At 42.6% G+C, this 24,306-nt stretch overlaps 1 protein-coding gene across 2 annotated transcripts in view; it reads right to left on the reverse strand.

Annotated features, from left to right (window-relative positions):
* Window positions 1-2,549: 2,549 nt before the first annotated feature.
* The window catches only part of HTT (huntingtin), a 183,800-nt gene continuing 162,043 nt past the window's right edge, over window positions 2,550-24,306 (reverse strand). For both annotated transcript variants that reach the window (XM_084626754.1, XM_084626753.1), the window contains exons 61-67: window positions 21,078-21,268; window positions 14,611-14,725; window positions 8,737-8,950; window positions 8,454-8,559; window positions 6,584-6,746; window positions 5,163-5,323; window positions 2,550-3,766 (exon numbers count right to left, since the gene is read on the reverse strand). In XM_084626754.1, coding sequence (XP_084482880.1) covers window positions 3,553-3,766; window positions 5,163-5,323; window positions 6,584-6,746; window positions 8,454-8,559; window positions 8,737-8,950; window positions 14,611-14,725; window positions 21,078-21,268 — 1,164 coding nt within the window. In that variant the 3' untranslated portion in view covers window positions 2,550-3,552. The remainder of the gene's footprint in view (window positions 3,767-5,162; window positions 5,324-6,583; window positions 6,747-8,453; window positions 8,560-8,736; window positions 8,951-14,610; window positions 14,726-21,077; window positions 21,269-24,306) is intronic.

Here is a 24,306-nt window from a genome sequence, read left to right on the forward strand (position 1 = left end):
ATATCTGCCTGATACTTTTTAAAAATTCAGAGGAGAGTTAGAGAGTGTCTCAGGAGGCAGCACTTTTATGAAAAAAAGCAGGTCCTCTAGGTCAGACCTCTTTTAGATTTCAATAAGTTATCAATTTGCTTGTTCACAGATGTATTTTCTTAGCTGTGCTACAAACTATTTCAAGACCCTCTAAATGAAAAATTTGATTTATCAATTCACATTATATTTATATAGAATATGTTAAATATTGCTTGTTTTAATTATTTGGGAAATCAGATACACATCTAACAATATTTATACCTCGGGTCTCAGTGAAAAAAACCTCAATAGTTTAATTTCCAAAACCAATTTGATGTCAAGCATGGATCTGGTTTTATGCTACTGATAGCATATTAAATAGGGAAACAGTTAATCTTGGTCAAATATAAAAAAATCGTAAACTGGAGTAACAAATCTTACAGATGGTAATTAAAAATAAAATCTAACCTTAAGATTTTTTTTAAATAGACACAGAAAACATGACCATGTGATATTCTGTTCTGCTGTCAGCGGCAGAAATTAAGCCATAAAGCACAACGTAACTACTGATGGGTGTTACCAGAATTGTGTAGATATTAGTTATGATTTTTACAAATACAAAAATTATAATTTTCATTCCAAAAGAAACAAAGGACAAAAATGTACATCAAAGGAAAGAGATGTTAAATTTTAGCCTTATAAATGTATAATTACAAACTATGGAGAATAACAAACATGTCCCCTTCGAGACACTCATATACCTGAAAATGAATGTGTATTTGTATTCAGTTAATTATTCTGGGGAAGAAAAATCTAGAGACATTAAAGATCTACAGACAGCAAACCTGTTTTCTATGTATGACAAATCTTCATGGAGATAAGACCGACACACACAACTATTCTGATTATCCTTGAATTTATCTGAAGACAGACCTGGCTGCATTGCTTTTGGGTGACAATTAGAAGTGGGAAACCTGAATATCCTATCAAATGCCAAGAATAGTACTGACAAGAGGGAATTTATCACATGTTGGCTAGAAGTTCATTTCTGTCACCTGTTGACTCCTTAGCTTAGTATGCTCTTTTTATTGTCTGGAAAGTTTCTATGGCAAGTCCCAGTTGATCTGTTTAGAAAACTTCAGAAGTTGGGATGGCCAGCCTCCATTATCTGGAGGCATACTGACCAACCATGCAGTGGTTATTTATGAGGTTAAAAATATGTAAGATTTATCTGTTCGTGAAACAGAAAGTATAGTGATCTATGGTTAAGATGTAACTACCAAATGCTTCAGAAAATATATTAAAATCTATTTTAAATTTTGGAAAATAGCTTACAAAAATATCTTCACTTATAGTATACCATACAAAAACTGACTGGTGTGTGGGTTTATAGTAGAAAACTATTACTGGGGGCTATAAAAGGAACTAGTGATGTATGTTACCCTTAATTGCAATGCAATTAATTGCATTATAGCTCACTGCCCTGGCAAGTAGTCTCTTACCAGAACTGTAAGATTTCCAGTATAACCAAAAGCTTTAACAATATCTATTTTTTTAAACCCTTTCTGAACTTCAGTTTCTTTTTTAAAAAAAGACACCACAGTGCTGTTGCCCAAGAAAGAAGAATAAGCCAACTCAGAGGCAGAAATAACTCTAAATTATAAAGTCCGTCAAACAGCTAGATACAGCAAAGTCTACAGTTATTTCTGCTGCCCATATCACACTGGGCAATTCTTTTATAATCAAGTTATGGGCAAAAGCAACCATTTTTGTTCTAAGAATTGGAATTAGTTTAAATCCATGGGTTTAATAAATACAAATATACACATTTGTATACATTAAATGTAGTCACATGTGTATAATTACATATACATTATATACACAAATACATACAGTATATGTTCCTCTTGATAACACTACTTAGATATTCTGAGTGTTAGCAACAGGTGTTAATGGAAAATGTAATGAGGTTAAATATAGCAATGTAGCTCAGAACCAAGGCATTGCTTTTCTATATTGAAGACTTAGATACAGTTATAGGAAAAATACTGCCCGAGATTTCCCCATGTGCAACCAACTAAAATCAAAGGCTTGCATGAGGTGTAATCAGAAACTGGCCCTGTGTGGAACTGGAGAATTTTGGAATTTGTGGATGTTTACGCTGTGTTTGTGTATAAACATAACATTGTAGACAACTAATAGAAGAGGTTGTATAATCTAACACCTTAGCCAGCCCCAGAGTAGACCACATTAGACTTCTGATTCATAACTGTCAGCATAAATTTGCTTAGAGTAAAGTGAGAGTGGTTTATATCCAAATGACTCCATGGTTTCTGTTAGTATAAATGAAAAAGCCAGATACAGATAACTACCAGTAGTTATTGGCTACTGGGAACTTGCATCATTTTTCTCTCTTAAACAAAAACACCCCCCACCTCTGCAACAAGTGAGAGCAGCTTAGTATACAAAGTGCTGATCCAGGATATCTAGTCCCCTCTCCTTTACATCTCAAAATAAAGAAAACTCAAAACAAGCTACAGTCAAGTGGATCACAAAAATGCCTTCTTAACATATCAACAAAAACAAGCCTATATATTCCTGTTTTTAAAGTGTTAACATACAAAAACGTGAAATGTAGAACATAAAATGTAACCCGTACATTAAGATGGATTTTAAAAATGAACAGGAACTTGAGCACACAATGAAAAAATGAGGACAATACAGATGTCAAGACATTCAGCAGAGTGGGCTTTTTGTTCATTTCAAATTACAGCACATCTCATGCACCACACATTTTACAATTTTACATACTTTACATGATATAGAAATATTTAAGTTAAAATTTCTTTTACTGATATATTGTACTCAAATTTTAAATCCTGAGAAGAAAAAAAGAAAAGTGTGGTTATGTATGTGCACTACATGTCCCATGCCACCAACACATACACCACAGTATATTAGAAAGTCCAGAGATAGAAGAATTACATGCTGGGAGTGTTACCCCTGAAAACTGGTTTCTCTTTTCTTTGTTTGGGAGAGACAGTAGGAAACAATTTCTGATCTATACTACCCCACAGTGTGTGTGTATATACATATATATCTACATAAACTTTGTAATGACTGCAAACTTGCACTGAGAGAGTATTTCTGTCAGAGTTTCAATACCAGATGCAACACGGTGACTTAAGTTGAACATCAGGAAGAAGAGTAATACCTGGCTTTCCTGCATAGAAGTATATGCCCATATATTTTACAGTTAGTAACTCAGCCTCAGGTTAGTCCCAAACATTATTTAAAACATATACATATTTCCATTTAGCACAGCTACCCACTGCTAACAAGAATGTTACTATTACACCTTTCATGTGATTCTCTGTGGTGCAGAGTGTTCTCCATTCAAACAAGCATGAAGTATAAAACTGACAGACGCAGATTCATTGCAGAAGCAAATCCCAGCTGCTTTCTGCACCTTAATATTTATCTAAACGTTCATACCAGATTCCAAATCAAGCCACCGAGTTTCATTAACCAACATCAAGATTTTCAGCACGCTGTGATCTTGTGAACATTTTGCAAGCAAGTTAGTAGGCGATGATAAGGGCTTCCTGGTGATGCTACCATCTCAAACACAGACTGAAAGGCCCTTCGATCTAGTTCCTCATCTATCTGGTGTCTGTAAAAGTCTATGGCCACCAAACAGAAGAGGTTAATGTCCACTTGCTCCGATTTTCCCATTCTGCTGATAATATGTGGAAGACTGAGAAAGTAGTTAAGGGCATAATAATGAGGTAAGAGACAAACTTTAAAGTTTTATACAAAATATCACTGACTTAAAAAGCATTCCCAGATAAATTAAATATTTTTGCTTTACCACTGTGTAATTGTAAGTGCAAGACATCTGCAGATAGCAATTAAACTGCCGTTGCAGAAGCTTTATTTCTTAGCTGTATTTCTCTGAATAACTTAATGCAATTTCCCCATTATTGTTAGCTTAAAATGAGTTGGTAGGAATACTTTCCACTTGTTAGATTATATATTAGGAGAAACAAACCCGCATCAACAAGACAGTTCTGCACTGCTTAAAGATAAACAGAAATGCCAATGCACAGAGCCTCAAAAATAATAGTCAAGGAAATGGAAAACACAATGGAGAAATTTCCATTTTTAGACTGCTATCAAATGTCCTATTCAGGGCTGATTTTCCTGAGCAGCGGTTCTTTTTAAGGGGAGACGATTTTTTTTTCTTTTTTCTTTTTTAAAATTATACATTCATTGGGCAATGCCACTGCATCCTTCAATTAGTTGTTCCAACTATTTTGGGGAATGTTATCCTATTGCCAGTTTAAGATTATTGTGATTTGCTGCCTTGCAGAGGAATGTTTGCCAAATACAATTTTTTGGGAGAAGTGGAGGAAAGACAGAGCTGCAAGGAGGGGAAAGAAAGTAGATGAGGATGTTCTTTTGAGAGTGTTTTTCCCTAGAGCATGGCACAATGCTTATGACTTATTTTTAAAAGGAAAATAATAAAAAGTCACCTTGAAAATATCTGGTAAAAAGTTCTAAACATTATAGGATCATTGATCATTTGTTCCCTGCAATAAATTACTTGTCAATGCCTCAATTCTTTACATTAAAAGCTTATACCACTAAAATAAAAGATTTTCCATAGTAATGTAGGGGTTGAGATGCAAGACTCCCCTTAACATAGATGTAAGCCATATGGCTGAACCTGACATACTGCTAAAAATTCACCCTTATCTGATAGTAAAGTTATAAACCATTATGGTACCAATGTTGAACTACTACAGCTTGTACCCACTGGCATCCACTCTTGGCAATTCAAACAACCGAGTTGTAGATTAAGACCAGAAGGGACCACCATGACCATCTAGTCTGATCTCCTGCATAATACAGGTAATACATTTAACCCAATAATTGAATATTAACCACTAAATAGACATGGAGAGCGAACTATGTCTTCGCTTCTGGAAGTGGACCCACTTGGTGAAATCTGATGCCCTGGTAGGGCATTGTGGAGAAGTACTGCTGCCCATGGTGTATTCATTAGATACATGAACGGAGGATTTCAGTCTCCAATGTTATCAATCCACTTTACAGAAGTGCTAAACCCACATAAAAATGGTTTAGGATACATTGCTGAAACCCACTGAGTGGTGGAAGCACTGACAAAAAAACAGGAAAGACTCCACATGGCCATTGCAACAGGCGTTCTCTGTGTGAAGTTGGAGAGAGAGAGCATCACCCAATCACGGACCATTGGTGACTGTCCAGTGGTATGTAGTGTCTGAAAAACCTGCAAAAATTATAGTAAATATTTCATGTGGGAAAAGACCTGTTAGAACACTAATGGCCAGACATAAAACATACTGCAAACATGTAAGCCTCGATGAATGTCCTCCTGCTACTCCAAACCCTGGAGGCATTTTACCCACTAAGATGGGTGATTCATGTAAGCATAAGAATATTTATTAAATCTTTATGACATTACATGTGGCAGTCAGATTTTAGTGATTGGGCTGTCAGTCAAAAATGTTCATTACGTACATGAGATTGCCTACAAAATTCCATTTGGGTACATTGTGACAGATAGCTGTATCTAAATATAATTAAAATATCAAATTAAATATCTGAGCCTGTCAAATAATTTTTGTATGATTAATTTCTGCTTCAGAAACAGAAAACAGATCCCAAGAGACTATGCCAAAATAGCATATCCAGACTAGTGATACAACTGAGGGGGCTATTCTTCCCAATCCATCTCAAATGATCTGAGACACTTCAGAGTGCCCCACCCAGTTACACCTAGATTCATAACTGTCTACTTTCTGTTCACTGATTTGGTAAGTGCCAGTTTAGTCATGTAATACTATGACCATGGACTTTGCCCTCTTTGGAATGTCATGGTACATCTAAACCTTTAAATGGGATCTAAAAAGAGATTTGCATACCAACTAATTTTCTCCTCAACAGGGTATAACGTGAATAAGAGCGTATAAACTTTTTCTTTGATTTCCTGGCTCTTAAAATAAAATTTCCCTGCTTTCTGTTATGAATTTAGTATTGTAAGAATGTAGTCTTCTCTGAATGTTATTATTTCCTAATTACAGGTTTTATTTATTTCAACTTGTGCAAGTAAATGTGAGAAAACAAAACATGTTCAGGTCTATCTTTGGAATTTCTAATTTCACTCTTCAGTGTAATAGCACAAGCATGTAGTTTGTTTACTAAAACAGAACCACATGCTGGTTTATTTTGCTAGTCACTTTTATGAAGTTCTGTACCAGAATTATATGTATTATGTCATGAAATTTAGTATGAACAGCATTAAAAAATTTTTTTTGCCCTTTTCACATATTCAGCTCAATGTCACAAATGGAATTTTTAAATGTCAGTAGTGGATATCTTCAGAGTGAAGAGGTTTAAAATAATTTTTGCCAGATTATATGCTCGACAGAATACCAGTAATAGTATGTTTGCCAGGAGTCCTAGTTACCGAGAGTGAACAGCCTTGCACCAAAAGTACATTTATGAAATTCAGTTTAAAATACACTACCTTATAAACTACTGTGGCCATGAATTGTGGGTATGGCTGCTGGTTGGATAAGAATTCTCCAATAACTTTATTCATTACATCCTGTGGAGGGAAAAAGTCATCTAGGAACTGAGGGAGGATCCGTGCCACTACTCTAGCTTCAAAAGGAAATCCTTTCCGGATCCTAAAACAAAAAAAAATGCATACATTTGACCATTTTAATTCAGCAGAACATTCATGCTGATTTAGTCCCTATGAAATTTTTTCCTGTTTTTCCAGAGTCAAGAGGGATAGGAGAATAATTCTTTTCTTTTATATGTAGATAGATCTCAATGCTGAAGAGCCCACAGATCTAACACTGACCCAACTGACAATCCAGTTCTTCCACAGCTGTATGACATTCAACTTATGACTGCTAATGGTTTTTTTTTTTTTTCTTCAAATGATAGGCTGGGAATAAGTGAAACTCTAGAGAGAGAGAGAGAAAAAAACACAACTAACTCTACACCTGAGAGTACCACACTATGTCTGAGATGCATGCTAAAAAGACAGTGTGTCTATGCATGTGGGGGAATGCATTAGCACTGCTGGCAATCTGAGAAAGAAAATTCACAAGTAAATTTTTTTCATTTTCATTCATACCATCCCTGCTGGTTGAACAAAAGGGAAATAGCAAGAAGAATGTTATGTTGTAGATGAAGAGAAACAGAGCTAGATGGCAAGGAAATGAAAGTCATTTTCTTTAAGGATACTTTTAATGAACCACCACCAACTGGAGAGTCTTTCGGTCAAAGGCTGGATCTGTTGATGCTTGCAGATCAAGCTCATGGTGTCTTGGGAAAAGCAGATATGAACTACCATACCACTGATTTCCTCTGCAAAGGTACGCTCTCTCTGCTTCATGAGGGTTGATCTTATGGAGTGCTCCATAATGCCTTTCAGGACTGACTTATGAAGTCTTAAAAGGCGGTATTTTCTAAAGCATTTAGCATTGGTATAACTCCCGTTGAAGTTAATGGGAACAGTTAAATCGTTGAATGTTTTTGAAAATCCCCATTTGACCCTTTGTGCTACAGCACCTAATACAGCTAGAGATCATCAGGTTAGAGCAGGAGTTCTCAAATCTTCTGCAGTGTGGACCACTGTGGACCAAACTGTATTATGGACCCTCCATTTTGCAATTGCTTATAATCCTTGTGACTACAGAAGCTGATCACATGAAAAAAAATTAATGTATTTTAAGTTGTCTTTTAAAGATACTACTTTAAAAAAACCTGGGCTTATGCTCTGTTTCTTTATTGTGTTAAAAGAAATTCTGAAAGTGGTTTTATTATGCTTTAAAAAAAAGCATTTTATAAAAGAAAAGTACTTTTTAATAGTTCTTGCAGTTCACATGTTCTCAACCCTCAAAATGGGCATTTCAACCCTTCACGGTGGCATACACTGCCATTATTTTATGCAGCCAGTGTCAAAACTACGATTTTCATCATGACTGGAAATGACACTTTTCTGACTACATTATAAGTGTCAGTAAATAGGATCATAGTATTCTTAATTCTTACTTTGTTGTGATCATTCAAATATTTTACACATGTAATCACCACGTGCTGAGGCATGTATTTTAGGTAAGCAGAGGCATTTGTTTTGTGTAACACTAAATACTGATTAGAAATCTGTTTCCTATTTACATTCTTGTATGTCTGTGTTGGACCCAACCACTGCAATGACATTGCTGTGTACCTTATTGGTACAGTATTTTTAATCAACAGCACAGTAACTATCAGCAATGACATTTTAAAATCACGAACAGAATAGTGACCAACAAACTGAGCCAATGCCAAAACTTTTATTGCAGTTTATGCTGAGGTTGGTTTTTTTTTCCCTTTCTTACCTATCAAAAAGAACAGACACCCGTTCCATAGCTACAATAACAGACTCGCTGTCTGGAGCTGTGGGATTTGCATCTGTTGCTCGACTTGGGCTGATTTTCTCTTTTCCTAAACAGAAACAAGATATCTTGTAGTAAGTTCACTATAACTGAAAAAAATTCATTTGTCAGTAAGCTGTAAACATTTGTTTAATTTTCTGGAAAGAGCTCTAGAAGAGCTAGATATTACTCTACTAAAAAGATGTACTTAAAACAGAGCATAAATAATTGAATAATAAATCCACACCTGAATACATGCAAGTCAGCATTAACCCCAAGGCTGCCATAGCTCTGTGGGGACTGTGTATGTTCACTCTGTCAACACTTAGTTTAACTAAAGATTCACTATCCAGCCTAGAAAGTTGCTCTGAAAGGAGGAGTCGTTCTAATCCTCTGAGGACGCAATGGTAAATAATGGATGGAGTTGATTCATCACTTCCAGACACCATTACTCCACACACCTGAAATAAGCAAGAACGAAATCTAAAACAATTGATTATATTTAACTAAATTCCGACACCAATATATCAGAAAATAACTAACATACACGGAGAATTGATTTAATCTCCTCAATCAAATCATTTTTTTTTGGGGGGGGGGGGGAGAAGAGAGAAAGAAAGAAAGAAGAGGTTACTCATCTTATCGTAATTTGAGTCCTTTGAGATCTTTTTTCCCTCAGGGTGCTCTGCTATAGGATGCGTGGGTACCCTTGACCGGAGAATGCAAAGCAGTATCCAAGGGTACATGCCTGCACAGAACAGCACCTTGTGTCTCAAAATGAGGGCACAAAAGATGGCGTGGACCCTCCACCACTCAGTTCCTTCTTGCTGTGAAGCAGAGCCACCACAGACAAGACAGAGGACTCAGAGGGACAAAACATCTTGAAGGACTCAAGTTACTGTATGGTAAGTAACCGCTCCTCCTTTGAGTATATGTTCCTATGGATGCTCTGTTGTGGGAGACTCCCAAGCAGTAACTCAGCAAGGAGGTGGGTGCTAAGGAGGCAAGTCCAAAATAGTCCAGAAGACTGCATCACCAAAGGTAGTATCATACCTGGAAACATACCATCCCTGGAGCGTATGTAGGCAGATCTCTTGGAGACATGAGGCTTTGGATAAAACATTGGTAGGTGGATCTCTTGATTAAAATAATTCCGAAGAGACCTTAGGGAAGAAACGAGGACGGGGATACAGTGTAACCGTATCTCTACAGAAGCTAGTAAATGACAGGTCTGCCATAAAAGCATGGAGTGAAATTATGGCTATAAGGAACAAAGTCCTGAGGGAAAGGTGGAGGAAAGAACAAGTATGTAGGTTCAAAGGAGGGTTTCCTCAGGGCACTTAGGACCAAATTATGGTCCCACTGGGAAGTTGGGGGCCCTTGAGGAATCTGGCCATACTGGGGTTGGCAAAAACTGAGAAGCCCTTGATGTGTGAGTGGAAAGCTGTGAGAGTGGCCAAATGTATTCTGACTGAGCTCACTGATCGACCTTGTGTCTTCAAATCTAAAAGATAGTCTAAAATTTTGGAAAGCAGAACCTCTGATGCTAGAGAAGAGTGAAAAGAACAGCAGGAATGGAAGTGTTTCCACTTCTGAAGGTAAATTTTGCAAGTACTAGATTTCCTGCTAGATAGGAGAACTGATTGGTCCTTTTCTGAACAGGTTAACTCTACCTTGAGAGCCATCCAGGAACCATGCTCTCAAGTTAAAGGAGGAAGGGTTGGGATTGATCAGGGTCCCAGAGTTCTGTGACAGGAGATTTTTTCCTGATAGGACCTAGTTGGAGGGACGTTGCCACAGAGAGGTGATGGAGGTTTGACTACCACACTTGTCTTGGCCAGGACAGTGCTGTGAGGATAACCCTCCCTCTTTCCTGATGCAGTTTGAGTAAGGTCTTGAGAATTAGAAGTAGAGGCTGGTAAACATAAAGCAGGTACAGGGCCCTGGTGTTATCAGGACATCTCCCAATGAGTTGCAGCCTTATAGTCCCTTGGAGCAGAAAAGACAACATTTTGCATTGTTTGGGGTGTTAAAGAGGTCTGCTTCTGGGAGACCCCACATCTGGCAGATGCCAAGGAAGACAGAATCACTGAACTCCCATTTGTAATCTTGAAGGAAATTTCTGCTCAGAAAGTCTACAATCTTGAGATTCCTATCTCATGGGAAATGCATCGGTTCCACAAGTTTGGTGACTGCATGTTTAAGGGCTGGGATCTTTCTCTTCCCTGTCAATTGATGTAATACATCATTGCCCTGTTGTCCAGCTTTACCCTGAAGGAGTGGCCCTTTACGGTGTGAAGGAAGTGTTGATAGGCCTATCGAATGACTCCAGTCCAGAACGTGGATGCGGAGTGTGACCTTTATGTGGACCACTTGCCCTGCGCAGTGTCCCCTTGGAGGTAAGCCATGCATCCCAAAACAGAAATATCGGTTGTGAGGATCTTTGAGGGTAGGGTATATGAGACTGGGGTTCCCACTCAGACCTTCAGTGGGTCATTCCACCACCTGAAAGAGTCCAGAACTTTCTGAGGTACTGTGATACATTTGAGGATGCTGGGGTGCACACATGGCTTAGGTCTGTGTGAAGGCACCCAACATGTAGTCTCATGTGAGGTGTGACAAAGATGGATGCCAACATGTGGCCCAAGAGTTGTAGGCAGGTCCTTGCAGTTGTTTGCAGACTGTGTTGTATTGTTGAGATTAGACTGGATAAACTCTCTTTGTGGAGTTAGGGAGTCTACAGTGGTTCTGATTAAATCTACTGTTTGGACGGGAGTCAGTGTAAATGTCTTCCGATTAATTCGAAGTCCTAGAGACTGAAACAGTGCTAGAACCCTGGAGGTTGCCAACTGGACCTCCCGAAACGTCAATCGTTCAGGTAAGGGGAATACTGCTATGGCCCACTGTCATAAATAGGCTAATGCGAGGAGATTTGTGAAGACCTTTGGGGACTCAGTACTGGCAGCATTCTGAGCCTTTTATGAAACATAGGAAATGTTTGTGGGATGGGTAGAAAGCTATATAAAAGAAGGCATCCTGCAGGTCAAGATCGATGAGGCAATCTCCCATATCTAAGGATGGGCTTTATAATGGCTAGTGTCACCGTTCTGAAGTGCTTGGAAAGGATGTAGGCGTTCAGGTTTCTGAGGTTGAGCATCAGTCTCTATCCTCTGCCCCTCTCCCAACAAACTCTGGACTAACCAGTTTGATTGCCCCAAGAGTAAGAGAGACTGGATCTCTTGTTTTAAGAGATCTTCATGAAATGTGTCTCTGAAGACGGATGGGGAAGGCAGGTTGGGGGGAGGGAGGGAAATAGTGTGAAAGTGGATGGAACATCCCCCATTGATGACTTCAAAATCCATTAGCCTGAGGTAACCTGCTCCAGGCAGGCAGGAAGTGGGATAGACACTATCCTAAGGGGGTGGTAATGGATCGAATTGCACAGCACTGGATCCAGGAAAGTAGGTTGCTTGATGCCCTTGACCAAGATGTAAAATTGTTTCTTAGAGGAAGGAGCAGATATTGTAAAAAGGGGTGGTCTCTTTTTGGAGATCTAGATATCCTCCTCTGAAAGTCCAAAGGTCTGGGAAAAGTTTGCTGAGAATGGTACTGATACCATATAGAGCACTGTGATGTTTGGGACTAAACTGTTTCTTTCTTGCAGGAATGTAAACTCCCAGAGACCTTAAAGTTGACCTCAATCCCTCAGGGTGTGGAGGGGGAAGTCTGTCAGCACTGAGGAGTTGGGTCCTTCAAAGGGAAGGTCTTCAACCATATTTCTGCACCTCTCTTGGGAGGCCAGAAGACTAGAGCTAGGATGCTCTTTGCATACCTACAGCCATAGCTAAGGCTCTAGAAGCCATGTCTGTGGCACCTAAGGCAGCTTGGAAAGAGGTGTTAGCTATTAACTGACCTTTCAAAATGATGGCCTGAAATTGTTCCCTCTGGTCCTGTTGCAGATGTCCAATAAAATGTGTGAACTTAGAATGTGTGTTAAAATCTGCCACCCGGGCTTGGTAGTTTACCACTTGAAATTGGAGAGCTACTGAGGAGTAGCTTTTTCAACCCAGGAGGTCTAAACATTTGGACTCATCATAAGGAGAAGATCTGGAGCAGATTTGTCATTTTCTGTCTTTACCTGCATTCACCACCAGGGAATTGGGAGTGGGGTGGGAAAACAAATGTTCCATTCGCTTGGTTATTATACTATACTTTATCTGCCCACTTAGCAGGTGGGCTGGATATTGGCAGATGTTCGCTAGATTGGGCAAGTAGATGATAACAGAGCTCCATTGATTGGGAGGGTAATTTTGCCCTGAGGAGTGATATTTAGAATGTTCATCAAGGAGCACTGAGACTCCTGAACCTCCTCTACTGGGATCTGGGGGAATTCTGTCAGATATTTAATGAGGTCTTGGAAGGCTGGAAAGTTGTCAGCAAAAAAGGGTGGTGGGGGCTTACTTGGGGGATGAAGAGAACTTAGCTGATGGGGCGAGTTTCCCTCCATCTGTGGGTCCTACTTTTCTTCAGTGCATACCAGGGCCAAAGGGGCATAAGGTACCGAAGGATGATCCTGCAGTACGGAAGGTAGGTCAGGTGGTGCCTGTCAGTGATGCGGTACCAATAGATATTGGGATCTCTTTTTAGCTGGTCCCCTATAAAACTGTTCACCAAGCTGACTCCAGGGATTCCAGTGAGTCCCCTGAGGGGGCGGAGAGAGAAGGTTTTCCCCAAGGATATTCACAACCCTTGGATGTACGGAATCTGGTGAGGTCCAGAAGATCCTCCTCAGAATGACAGCTCAGTGGGGTGTGATAGTATGGTGCCAAAAAAGAGCCCTATACCAAGACCTTAGATTCTGAAGAAGTGTCACCCCTTGACTGAAATGGGAAGCATCAGATAAAGGTGCTGGTATCAGAGGCCTGATTGGAGTTCAATCCAGGATGATTGCGGTTGCAGGTGACTGAGCAGTACCAGGGAAGGGGTTTTCATAGAAGTCCATAATAGAGGGGACTCCGGTTCCTCCAGTATGAAAAGGGTCTCCAAGAGAGAAATCTGAAGGGTGCTGGAGGGCTATGATATCCTGAAGTTGGTACAGGAGACTGGTCAGTGCAGTGATGGTACTAGAGAGGCTTGTAGAGGAACTTCTCTGACCAAAGAACTCCAGTGCAGAGAAGACAACAGTACCAGAGCACGAGTAGGAGCCTGTGTGCATCTCGGTACCGAGAGGCAGATGGCTCTCTGTGCTATCTGTTAGAAGAATTCTCCACATGCTGCTTCTTATGTGGTACTGACAGCTCAGTACTGGAATTGTATGGGAACCTCAACCATTCCCCTTGACAGATGTGAAGTCTCAGAGTGGGATTTACGGATGACCTACCCCTCTTCCTTATTTCCCTAACAGGGGAAAGAGTCTTCTATTTCTAAGAAGTCCTAGCCTCTGAAGGTGTGGCTGGAGCTGGGGCAAGTGAGTATTCCATTAGAAGGAGCTTCAGCCTAACCTACCTGTCTGTCTGCAACCTGCGTTTAAATCCCATACAGACTATACACTTTGATGGGACATGGGTGTCTCAGAAGCAGCAGAGGTAGATTGAATGCCTGTCAACTACAAGGAAAAGACCTTTGGCAGGGTTTAATCCCCAGGGTCTTTGGAGTAACTCAGAGGACAAAGAAAAAGGTGTGTGTGTAGGGTGGGGGGGCGGCAAGCTCCTTCTATACCCATCTGTATTAAAGCTATAAAGAGAAATAAAATAACTAAACAAATAAAAGAAAAATTTAGAATAAGTCACTATGTTAAGGTAGGCAGGAAGCCAAGAATCAGGGGATACACAATTGCTCTGTATCAAGTTGCAGGGAGCTGAGAAGGAACTGAGTAGCGGCGGGTAAGTATCCTATATGACCTCATTTGGAGGCACAAAGTGCTGCTCTGTGCAGGTGTGGGCCCTCAGGGAGCACAGGCAAATCCTAGGGTGGAGCATCCATAGAAATATATATGCAAAGAAGAAAACATTTCTTTCATAAAGCTTATCAATAATAATCCACCTAAAAGTTTTTAAAAAAATCTGCATTGATTCAAGATTGCATCAATCTTCTGTAATCTGGAGCACTGTGCAATACATACCTGTATAATTCCTGCAGAGAATTCAGGCCCTACATCAAGTGGGTAATTCTCTATCAAGTAGAATGCTGCAGCACACATCACTAAAATATGCTGTTGGTTATGGACATTTACAGAGCTGTAAATAAGCAAGAAAGCAAATGGTTATATATCAGTAAAGAATTGGTTACTTACTGTAAACTGTGATTCTTTGAGATGTGATGCAGACGTGTATTCCATGTAGGTGTGTGCGTGCCCACCATGCCAGACCCGAAGAATTTTGCCTATAGTATCCATAGCCCCCTCCCTGGCTATACAAAGCTATGCTCCCTTGACCCCCCGCAGTTCCTTTGCACTGAACGACCAGAGACTAGACTCTAATGCAGAAAAGACAGCAGGTGGGTTGTGAAATACACCTCTGCATCACATCTCAAAGAACCAGTTACAGTAAGTAACCATTTCTTTTTCTCGAGTAGATGCAGCCGTGCATTCCACTTAGGTGACCCACAAGCAGTACCCCCACGGAGAGGGGCTCAGAGTCTATTTAAACAAGGACTGCAGGACTGTGTTCCAGAAGTTTGTAGCCACTCTGGATGCTGTGGTAATGGCACAGTGGTTCATAAATATACGTATCGATGACCATGTAGCAGTCCTTCAAATATCCAATATTGAGACGTCACTTAAGAATGCTATTGACGTACCTTGCACTCTTGTAGTGTGAGCTTGCACCCATAGACGGTGTGTAGCCGAAGCTGTTCTGTATGCAGTCTTGATGGAGGAAATTATCCATGAGAAGACTGCCAGTCCCTTCATACAGTCTGCATATGACACAGATAAGGCAAAGCCCAAAAGGGTTTAGCCCTGTCCAGAGAAAAAGGTCAGACATTGTCTGATGTTCAATGTGTGAAGACACAGCTCCTCTGGAATTGAATGCAGCTTAGGGGGAAAAAAACCAAGAATTTGCCTCCTACTTTTAATGAAACAGAGAGACCACCTTAGACACAAATTTCAGGTGCGACAGCAATGTCACTTTGCTAACCATTCCAACGGGGGAACCATACGTTCCGATAAGACCAGGTTTAGATCTAGGGGGGGATGGGCTCTTGCACCTGGTGGTATAATCTTTCTCGATGTTGAGGAAACGGATAGACATCTCTTGTGAAAAAACAGACCGGTTATCCACCCGAGGATGGAAAGCTGATAGTGCTGCAAGGTGAACCTTCATTAAGGAGATAGTTAAACCTTGCTGTTTCAGGTGTAACAAGGACTTGAGATTGTCCTGAAATAATGACCATGCAGGCGAGACTCCACACTGAGCAGCCCAGATGAAGAACGACTTCCACTTTGCGAGGTAAGTAGCCCTAGTGGATGGAGGGCTTCCTGATACCAGTAAGACATGACAGCCCTGATCTGAGTAAGCCAGCTCTCTGGGATTTAGCCATGGAGCTTCCAGGCCGTCAAGTGGAGGGAGCTGAGGTTCGGGTGCAGTAGCTAACCATGGTCCTGACAGACGTAGAGGAAGCAGGAATGGAGCAGCCACAGAAAGGCCTAGCAGTGTGGCAAACTGATGTTGGTGGGGCCAAGCTGAGGCTATTAGAACGACCCACACCCGGTCCTATTTGATCTAGAGCAGAATCTTGTGCATGAGCAGGATGGGAAAGCGTAGTACAGGTGACCTGTCCATGGTAGTAGGAAGGCGTCCGTGAGTGATCTCAGGCTGAGACCTCGCAGGGCTCAACTCAGAGGAAGTGTCTCAGTGGTGACACTTCCACTGTTGTGCCTGGTTTCAAACAGGCCTGCCTGGGGAGTCCCATACTGCTGGTAAATGCCCCTCATGATGTCCAGGTGAAAAGACCACTTGTGGTGACTGGAGAAAGACTTGGTGAGGCGATCTTCCAGCTCCTTTTATGCTCCTGGAAGATGAGAAGCCTCCAGTTAGATTGAATGGGCTATGCAGAACTCCCACAGCTGAACTGCTTCACTACACAGAGGAGAAGAGTGAGCTCCTCCCTGCCTGCTGAGAAAGAACATGACTGACTATAAGAATCAACACACACTTGCCTGTAATGTGAGGTGGGAATGCCTGACAGGCCAGATGAACTGCCCTGAGCTCTTCAGTGATGCGTAGCAAGAGCTCTTCTGAAGGCCAAAGGCCTTGAGTCCTGAGGTGCCCCAGGTGAGCCCCCAGCCTAACGCTGATGTGTCTGATACCAGGGATATCTACAGTTGGGGTCGTGAAAAGGGAACACCAGCACAAACCACCAGCAGGTCCAGCCACCAGTTGAGGGAGGTGAGGTCTGGGGAAAGTACCATAAGAACCAAGTCTGGGTGGTGGCAGTCTGGTGAGTACATCGAGGCCAGCCATGCCAGAAGGGGTTTCAGATATACTCTTGTGTGCTGCACTACGTACGTACAGGAAGCCATGTGACCCAAAAGCCTCAGACAATTTTGGGCTGTTGTAACTATAGTGCACTTCAAGGACAATATCAGGGACATCATTGTCTGAAACCAATCTTCTGGAAGGAAGGCTCTGGCCTGGGTAGTCGAGCACAGCTCCAATAATCTCTGTCCTCTGTACTGCAGTGAGAATGGACTTCTGTACATTTATTAGCAGGCCTAGGGCCTGGAATGTCAACTGGATGAGGAGGATGCGAGGATGCCGGACTCCATCTGAGCTCTTGACATGCATCTGCCTAGCCCAGTGGTTCTCAACCTATTTACCATTGTGGGCCGGACCCAATACTACCTCTATGGCCCTGAGGATGTCACATGGGCTGCACCTTTGTGCTGATTGGGCCGCAAGTGGCCCACAGGTCACAGGTTGAAAACCACTGGCCTAGCCAGTCATCCAGATGCAGGTAGACTTGCACTCCTAGCTTCCTCAGGAAGGCTGCCACTACCACCATGCATTTTCTAAATACCCATAGAGCTGCCAACAGGCCAAAGAGGAATACTGCGAATCAGCAGTGCATTTGGTTCACAACGAACCTGAAGAATCTTCTGTGGCCTTGAAAGATTGATATGTGAAAGTAGGCATCTCTTAAATGGAAGATGGTATACCAGCCCCCGGGATCCAGAGAAGAAATAATGGAAGCCAGGGAGACCATGCGGAACTTTAATTTCATGAGATAGCTGTTGAGCTGGCGCAGGTCTAGAATAGGTCTGCACCTTCAGAATTAGGAAATAACGGGAGTAGAATGCTGTCCCCCTTAGATTTTGTGGAACCTCTTCCATGGTCCCCACCCAAAGGAGAGATTGAACTTCCTGGGTCAGAAGTTGCTCATGAGAGGAATCCCTGAAGAGGCATGGGGAGGAAGAGTGAAAAGGAGGGGTAGAACTGAACTGGAGGATACATCCCACTTCCATTGTTTTCAGCACCCAGTCTGTAGTGATACTGGATCATGCACAGCTGAAGTGGGACAGGCAGTCTGCAAATAAAGGGGGAAATATGATAAAGAAACATGAGAACTGGTAAAATATCCTTGAGCGTCCCATCAAAAGCTGCTTGGAGCCTTCTTGCTGTCTGGGTGGAGCAGATATTGACTTAGAGCTAGAAGGGGATGGTGGTCTACGCCTAAAGCCCCTGCTCCTTTTCCTCTGCATGTCTTGATGGGCTGGTGAGGCGGAATACCAGGAGGACTGCTGAGGTCTGTAGTGCTTTCTTGAAGTCACTGGGTAGCCCTGGAGTCCTTCAGCCCATGAAGCTTCTAGTCAGTCTGCTCCAAACAGAGCAAAGCCCCCTCGAAGGGAAGATCCTGGAGGGTTTGCTGGACCTCCCACAGGAGACCGGAGGACTATAGCAGTGAACTCTTATGCATGGCTACTGTGGAAGCCATGGACATGACCACTGAATCTGCTGCAATCAGGGAAGCTTGCACAGAAGCCCACGCTATGGATTTCCCCTCATCTACCAGCGTGGAGAACTCCAATACAGCCTCTTGTGGCAGCAAGTCTGTGAACTTCAACATGGAGTCCCACATGAAGACGACGTATCTGCCCAGCAGCACCTGCTGGTTAGTGATCCTGAGTTGCAGACCCCTGGTAGAGTAGACCTTTCTTCCGAATAGGTCCAACTTTTTAAGAGTATTTTTCTTTAGGTGTTGCACCTTACAGACCCTGCCTTTCTTTTTTGTTGGCAATGGAGACCACCGGGGATTGGGGGGGGCGGGGAGTGGGAGGGTAAGATTGGGATTAGTGTACAAGAATTCATAACCCTGGGCAGGAAGGTGGAAGTTTACTACAAGGCTTTCACCGGTTTCATGATGACCTCACTGAGAGGCAGAGCAACTGCTGCAGCCAAAATGTCCACCAGACAATGAGAGGACTCTTACTATCTCCACCTGAATGCCCAAATTTTGGGCCACCATCTTAGCTGTTCCTGGTGGACCTTACAGTCATCTTGGGGCAGCAACACTCCTGTTCCTGACATAGCCTCATCAGGAGAAGAGGCGGCGGCTGAGGGCACTCCTCTTCCCCTTCTGCGCCGACCAGATCCCACAGACTGGTTCCTGAAACTCAGCACTGGACTCGGTACCAGAATCTGGATCAGATGCTGCCTGATGGGGAGCAGTGCCCTTCTCTCAGAGGCCACTGAATAAGAGCACCTCAAATGGGGCCCCAGGATTGGGGGAAATCCCCATGGATTCCAAAAGGGACACTGCATCAGCATAGGTCTCCAGTGACCACTAGGCGAAGCACTCGATGGCATTCCTGTGCCCTGATCCGCAGCAGATGAGAGTAGTACAACCCAACCTCTGACTCCGACAATGAGGTGTGTCTATCTGATGACCACGGAGGAGTGGCTCCCACCGGTGATGGAGAGCAGTGCCAAAGTGGGAAAGCCAGCGTCGGGGCCAGCATGGTCAGTTTCCCCTTAGACAGTACCGGACGGCCTGGTACAGAACAGTAACTGGTGGCCACAAGCTCTCTCCTGCCCGCCAGCACCCATACCACTGGCTCTTGCACTGTCAATGACACCAGTACCAATAGCAGGTGCCTGGTGGCAGTGAGTGAAGCCAGCATGGACAGCATTGCAATAGCACTGGTACTGCACTGTCCCTCCAGTGCGGACTGTTAATCTGGTACTGGACTCAATGGCGTCCGTATATGGGCCGGAGTCAGTGACGCTGACTGCTGCGGCAGAGCAGTGGCCTGGCTTAGATCACACTCTGATATGCTCCACATGCCTGGCCTTCTTAGGTGTCAGGGAACATCCCCTCTCAGCTGGCTGCTTCTTATGTCTCTTCCTCTGCACTGGGGATGGTGAACAGTGCTGGGACTCCCGCATGGTAGGAGGAGCGCACTGATGCCGAGGTGCTTGATACTGAGTCCGACTGGCTGAACTCAGAGGAAGGTCTCAGTGCCACCTCCATAATCAGGAACTTCAACCTCTCTCTTTGTATGGGGCTTAAAATCCCTTCAAATCTGGCAGTGGTCCCCGACGTGAGCCTCATCCAAGCACTTCAGGGTCACACAGGGACAAAGTCTTGTTGCAGGAGGTACAAGGTTTGAAGCCCAGCGACCTAGGCATGCCTAGGCAACAGATAAGGACAAAACTCCGCTAACTAACCAAGATATGCAAACTATACTAACTGACTAACAACTATGCCAACTATATACAATAATCAGAGGAAACAAAGTTCACTGAGAACACTGGTCAAAGCAAGAGGAACAGTTCCAGCAACGATCATAGGCAGTAAGAAAGAACTGTGGGGACACGGAGTGAGCTGGACCCTCTATACCGGTGCAACAAGCACACCCAATGCTATGAGCACCCCAGAGGATGCTCGAGCCACCCTGACGGGTACCACCGAGGGAAAATTTTCTGGCGATTGTGCTCAGCACACACCTACAGTGGGATCAAAATGTGCAAGCACTCGAAGAAGAAAGTTTAAACCCTTTATGACAATGGTTTTCAATCTTTTTTCATTTGTGGATCCTTAAAAAATTTCAGATGGAGGTACAGACCCCCTTGGAAATGTAAGAAATTCTGTGGACCCCCTCAGGGAACACTTATTTCTCACTCTTCCTTCAAGCACGTCACTTCTGCAAATCAAAGCTGAAAGTGGTGGCAAGGAACACTAGTATGTATCAGCTACTATGATAGAAACCTTTAGTTTCCAGTCTGAGAGGCTGTTACATTTCAAAATGGCTAGGGGACAGGCAAACAACGTCCATATAAAAATAAAAATTGACTATTCACCTCAATCTTGAAACCAACTATCTTTTTGAGGTTCAAACCTGAAATGTAAAAGCTTTTTGCTCATTACTATGCACTCTATTTTCAATTGGAATCAGAAGCAAAAATAGTAACATTGCAAGAAATTTAATTAGCATATTCTCAACCTGAAGTCCTCAGAATCTTCTAAAAAAAGCTTGTTTTACAGGATCAAGAGATCTGTATAAATCAGCATATTTCTAGATGCTTATTCTACAGTTCAAATTGTTCTTTGCATTAAAACGCTGCAAAATTTCTAATACATAACACCTACTGTGCTATCCCTCTCAGATTGGAAAGCAAATACTCGCTGATAATTGGAATGAGTTGCTTTGCTGTTTCATCAAGCAGGTCACATTCAAGGATGTAAAGAATTCCATGCAGAGCTCCAATCCGACTTGGCATATGGGTGCTGCGTAGTGTTGATTCCAACAGACGGCTTACTGGCTCGGCTACAGCTTTATCCTAATGCACATAAACAAAACGATGCACTAAAAGCATCACTGGACCAATGCAGCATTCTGATGACTCATTAAAAGTGGAAAAGTTTTTGATGGTGAACTAAAGACTAGAAAATGTACCATGAATCAGAGGTTTACACAAAACAAGTGCTTAGATATCTGAATAATGTACTAAGGGAGATTGGAGTAAGTTGGAAAACTGGTATATTCTGGCTTGCAAATTTAGTTAAACTAAAGAGGTTGCATCTAATTCTCAGTGTAAAAGCATTCTCCTCAGAGAGATCATAACATTAAATCAGTGTAAGTATTTTATCAACTTTTTGCAAGTGAAATGGTAAACCACTGCACCAAGATGATAATGTCACATTTGGAAAAGAAGTTCTGTGATAATATATCATCAGTTTAGGGGAAGCACTAATACTACTGATAGGTAAGGGATGCCATGGATGCAGATTAGGATATTTACATACTAAGCATCCTTATATGTAGGCCTTGAGCTCCGAGAAGTTTCTAATCTGTCCATGGTCCTCCAAACTGGTGGATGTGTGAGGAAGAACGCTAATATATGGAACAGATTGCTATATGCCCAAGATCTGCATATAAGGATGCTTGGCACATAAGCACTCTAAACGGCATCTATGGTAAACATTACCATGGAGCCTCAGTCATTTGGACACACTGTTAATAGTCTGTTACCCATGGCCACTGACAGTCACATCTGGACACCACTTCCTCCCCACCACCTGTATGTTTAGTCCTCGAGGGCGAACATGGTATTAGAGGATTGTAACAGAAGAAGCAGAAGCTGAGAAGGCTGGAATGCAGGTTATTTATATTGCAGTAGCACCTGGAATCCCGCTCAGGGCCTCACTATGCTAAGCACTTATAAACGTAACAAGACGGCCCTTGCCCCAAAGCCAAGAGACAGCAGGTGGAGGAGGGGCACCCATTCAAGGACATAATGAGACAACAGTTAAGCACAGCACACTAGCTGCCTAACCATTGTCAACCTTTTTGTACACATCACAGCAAAGAAGATTTTAAGGAGGGTAACCAAGTGGCTTTATGAAAGTTTACAGGGAGATGTTGATGGCAACAGCTTTGCTTTCTATGAGCTTCATGAATGGAATGAGAATTTTTAGTGGAAGTGGTTGGGTGTGAGTGAAGGTGGTTTCTGCACCATATATTGGAAAATGTATTTCACTACAATGACTTTCAGGATTGGAGTCTTAGTGGATCTATCACTGCTCAGGCTCTCTGTGGTAACAGCAGCAGCTCAACGGTAACATTCACTATCTACAACTGATCATAAGATTATGGCCACTCACTCCTAGTGTGGACCCAGCAATGGGCCTCCATGCCTTTGCTAGAATACTAAAATGCACTCTTTTTAGGACTACAAACGTCCATCCTAATCTACAATCTAGCTCGCAATGCAACTACCCAACTTCTGAGTGGCATGAACCACTACATAGACAGACCTGTGTTCAAGTCTCTACAAAGGTTTCCTGTCTGGTTTTGGGGGGGTAATTGAAGGGGCTGCTGCTTATCTTTAAAGCGCTGAATAATCTGGTACCTGGCTATCGGGGAGATGGCCTCTTATCATATCCCTTGTCATAGCAGTTAAAAATCAAATGAAGGCTCTTGCTGGACCAGAGGAAGGCTCTCAGCTTCACAGAATTTAAAGCCAGAAGGCAACATTAGATCATCTAGGCCACGGGTGGCCAACCTGTGGCTCCAGAGCCACATGCATATCTTTAGAAGTTAATATGCGGCTCCTTGTATAGGCACCGATTCCAGGGCTGCAGCTACAGGTGCCAATTTCCCAGTGTGCTGGGGGGTGCTCACTGCTCAACCCCTGGCTCTGCCACAGGCCCCACCCCCACTCCACCCCTTCCTGCCCCCTCCCCTGAACCTGCAGTGCCTTCGCTCCTCCTCTTCTTCCCCAGAGCCTCCTGCATGCCACGAAACAGCTGACTGGGAGGGAAGGGGAGGTGCTGATCTGCAGGGCTGCCGATGGGTGGGAGGAGCTGATGGGGGCCTGCTGACGTATTACTGTGGCTCTCTGGCATTGTACATTGGTGAATTCTGGCTCCTTCTCAGGCTCAGGTTGGCCACTCCTGATCTAGGCTAACCTCTTGCATATCACAGGACCTTAAATTTCATGCAGTTACCCCTGTATTGAGCCCAATTACTTGTGTTTGACTACAGTATATCTTCCAGGAAGGTAGCCAGTTTTGATTTGAAGACATCAGGAGGTGGAGAATCCACCATTTTCCTTGGTTGGTTGTTCCAGTTTTTTCCCCACCTTAACTGCTAAAAATTTGTGCCTATTTCCAATTTGAATATGTCTGATTTCACTTCCTAAACATCTTGTGCCTTTCTCCACTACATTAAAGAGCCTGTTGGTACCCAGTCTCTTCTCCCCATGAAAGTACTTCAATACAGTAATCCAGTACTTCTCAATTTTCTTTATGCTAGGCTACACAGTTTGAGCTCTTTAAACTTCTCGCTGTAAGGCATTTTCTCCAGCCCTTGAATAATGTTTCTGGCTCTTTTCTACACCCTCCCTAATTTTTCAACATAGTTTTTAAACTAGGGACACCAGAATTGGACACAGAATTCCAAAGTCAGTCTTACCAATGCCATATACAGAGTCAAAATCACATCCCTACTTCCCTGTTCATACATCTACGGATCATATTAGTTCTATTTGCCACAGCATTGCACTGGGAGCTAATATTGACTTACTTGTTCACCATAACCTCTAGATCTTTCCTAAAGTAATGGCTTTCCAGCATACATCCCCCATTCTATACATATTGCTTGCATTCCTAGTTCCTAGAAGTATAACTTTGCATTTGGCTATATTAAAACTCTGTTTGAATGGGCCCAGCTTACCAAGTGATCCAAATCGCTCTGTATGACTGCCCTGTCCTCATCTTTATTTACTACTCTGCCATTTAAGGTCCTCCCCTCTGGAATTCATTCCCCAGAACACTCCAAGCCACAAATATAGCAGACTTCAGGACACAAAGACAC

This window comes from Lepidochelys olivacea (assembly GCF_965140295.1).
Source record: "Lepidochelys olivacea isolate rLepOli2 genome assembly, chromosome: 4".
In the NCBI taxonomy this organism is placed as follows: domain Eukaryota; kingdom Metazoa; phylum Chordata; order Testudines; family Cheloniidae; genus Lepidochelys; species Lepidochelys olivacea.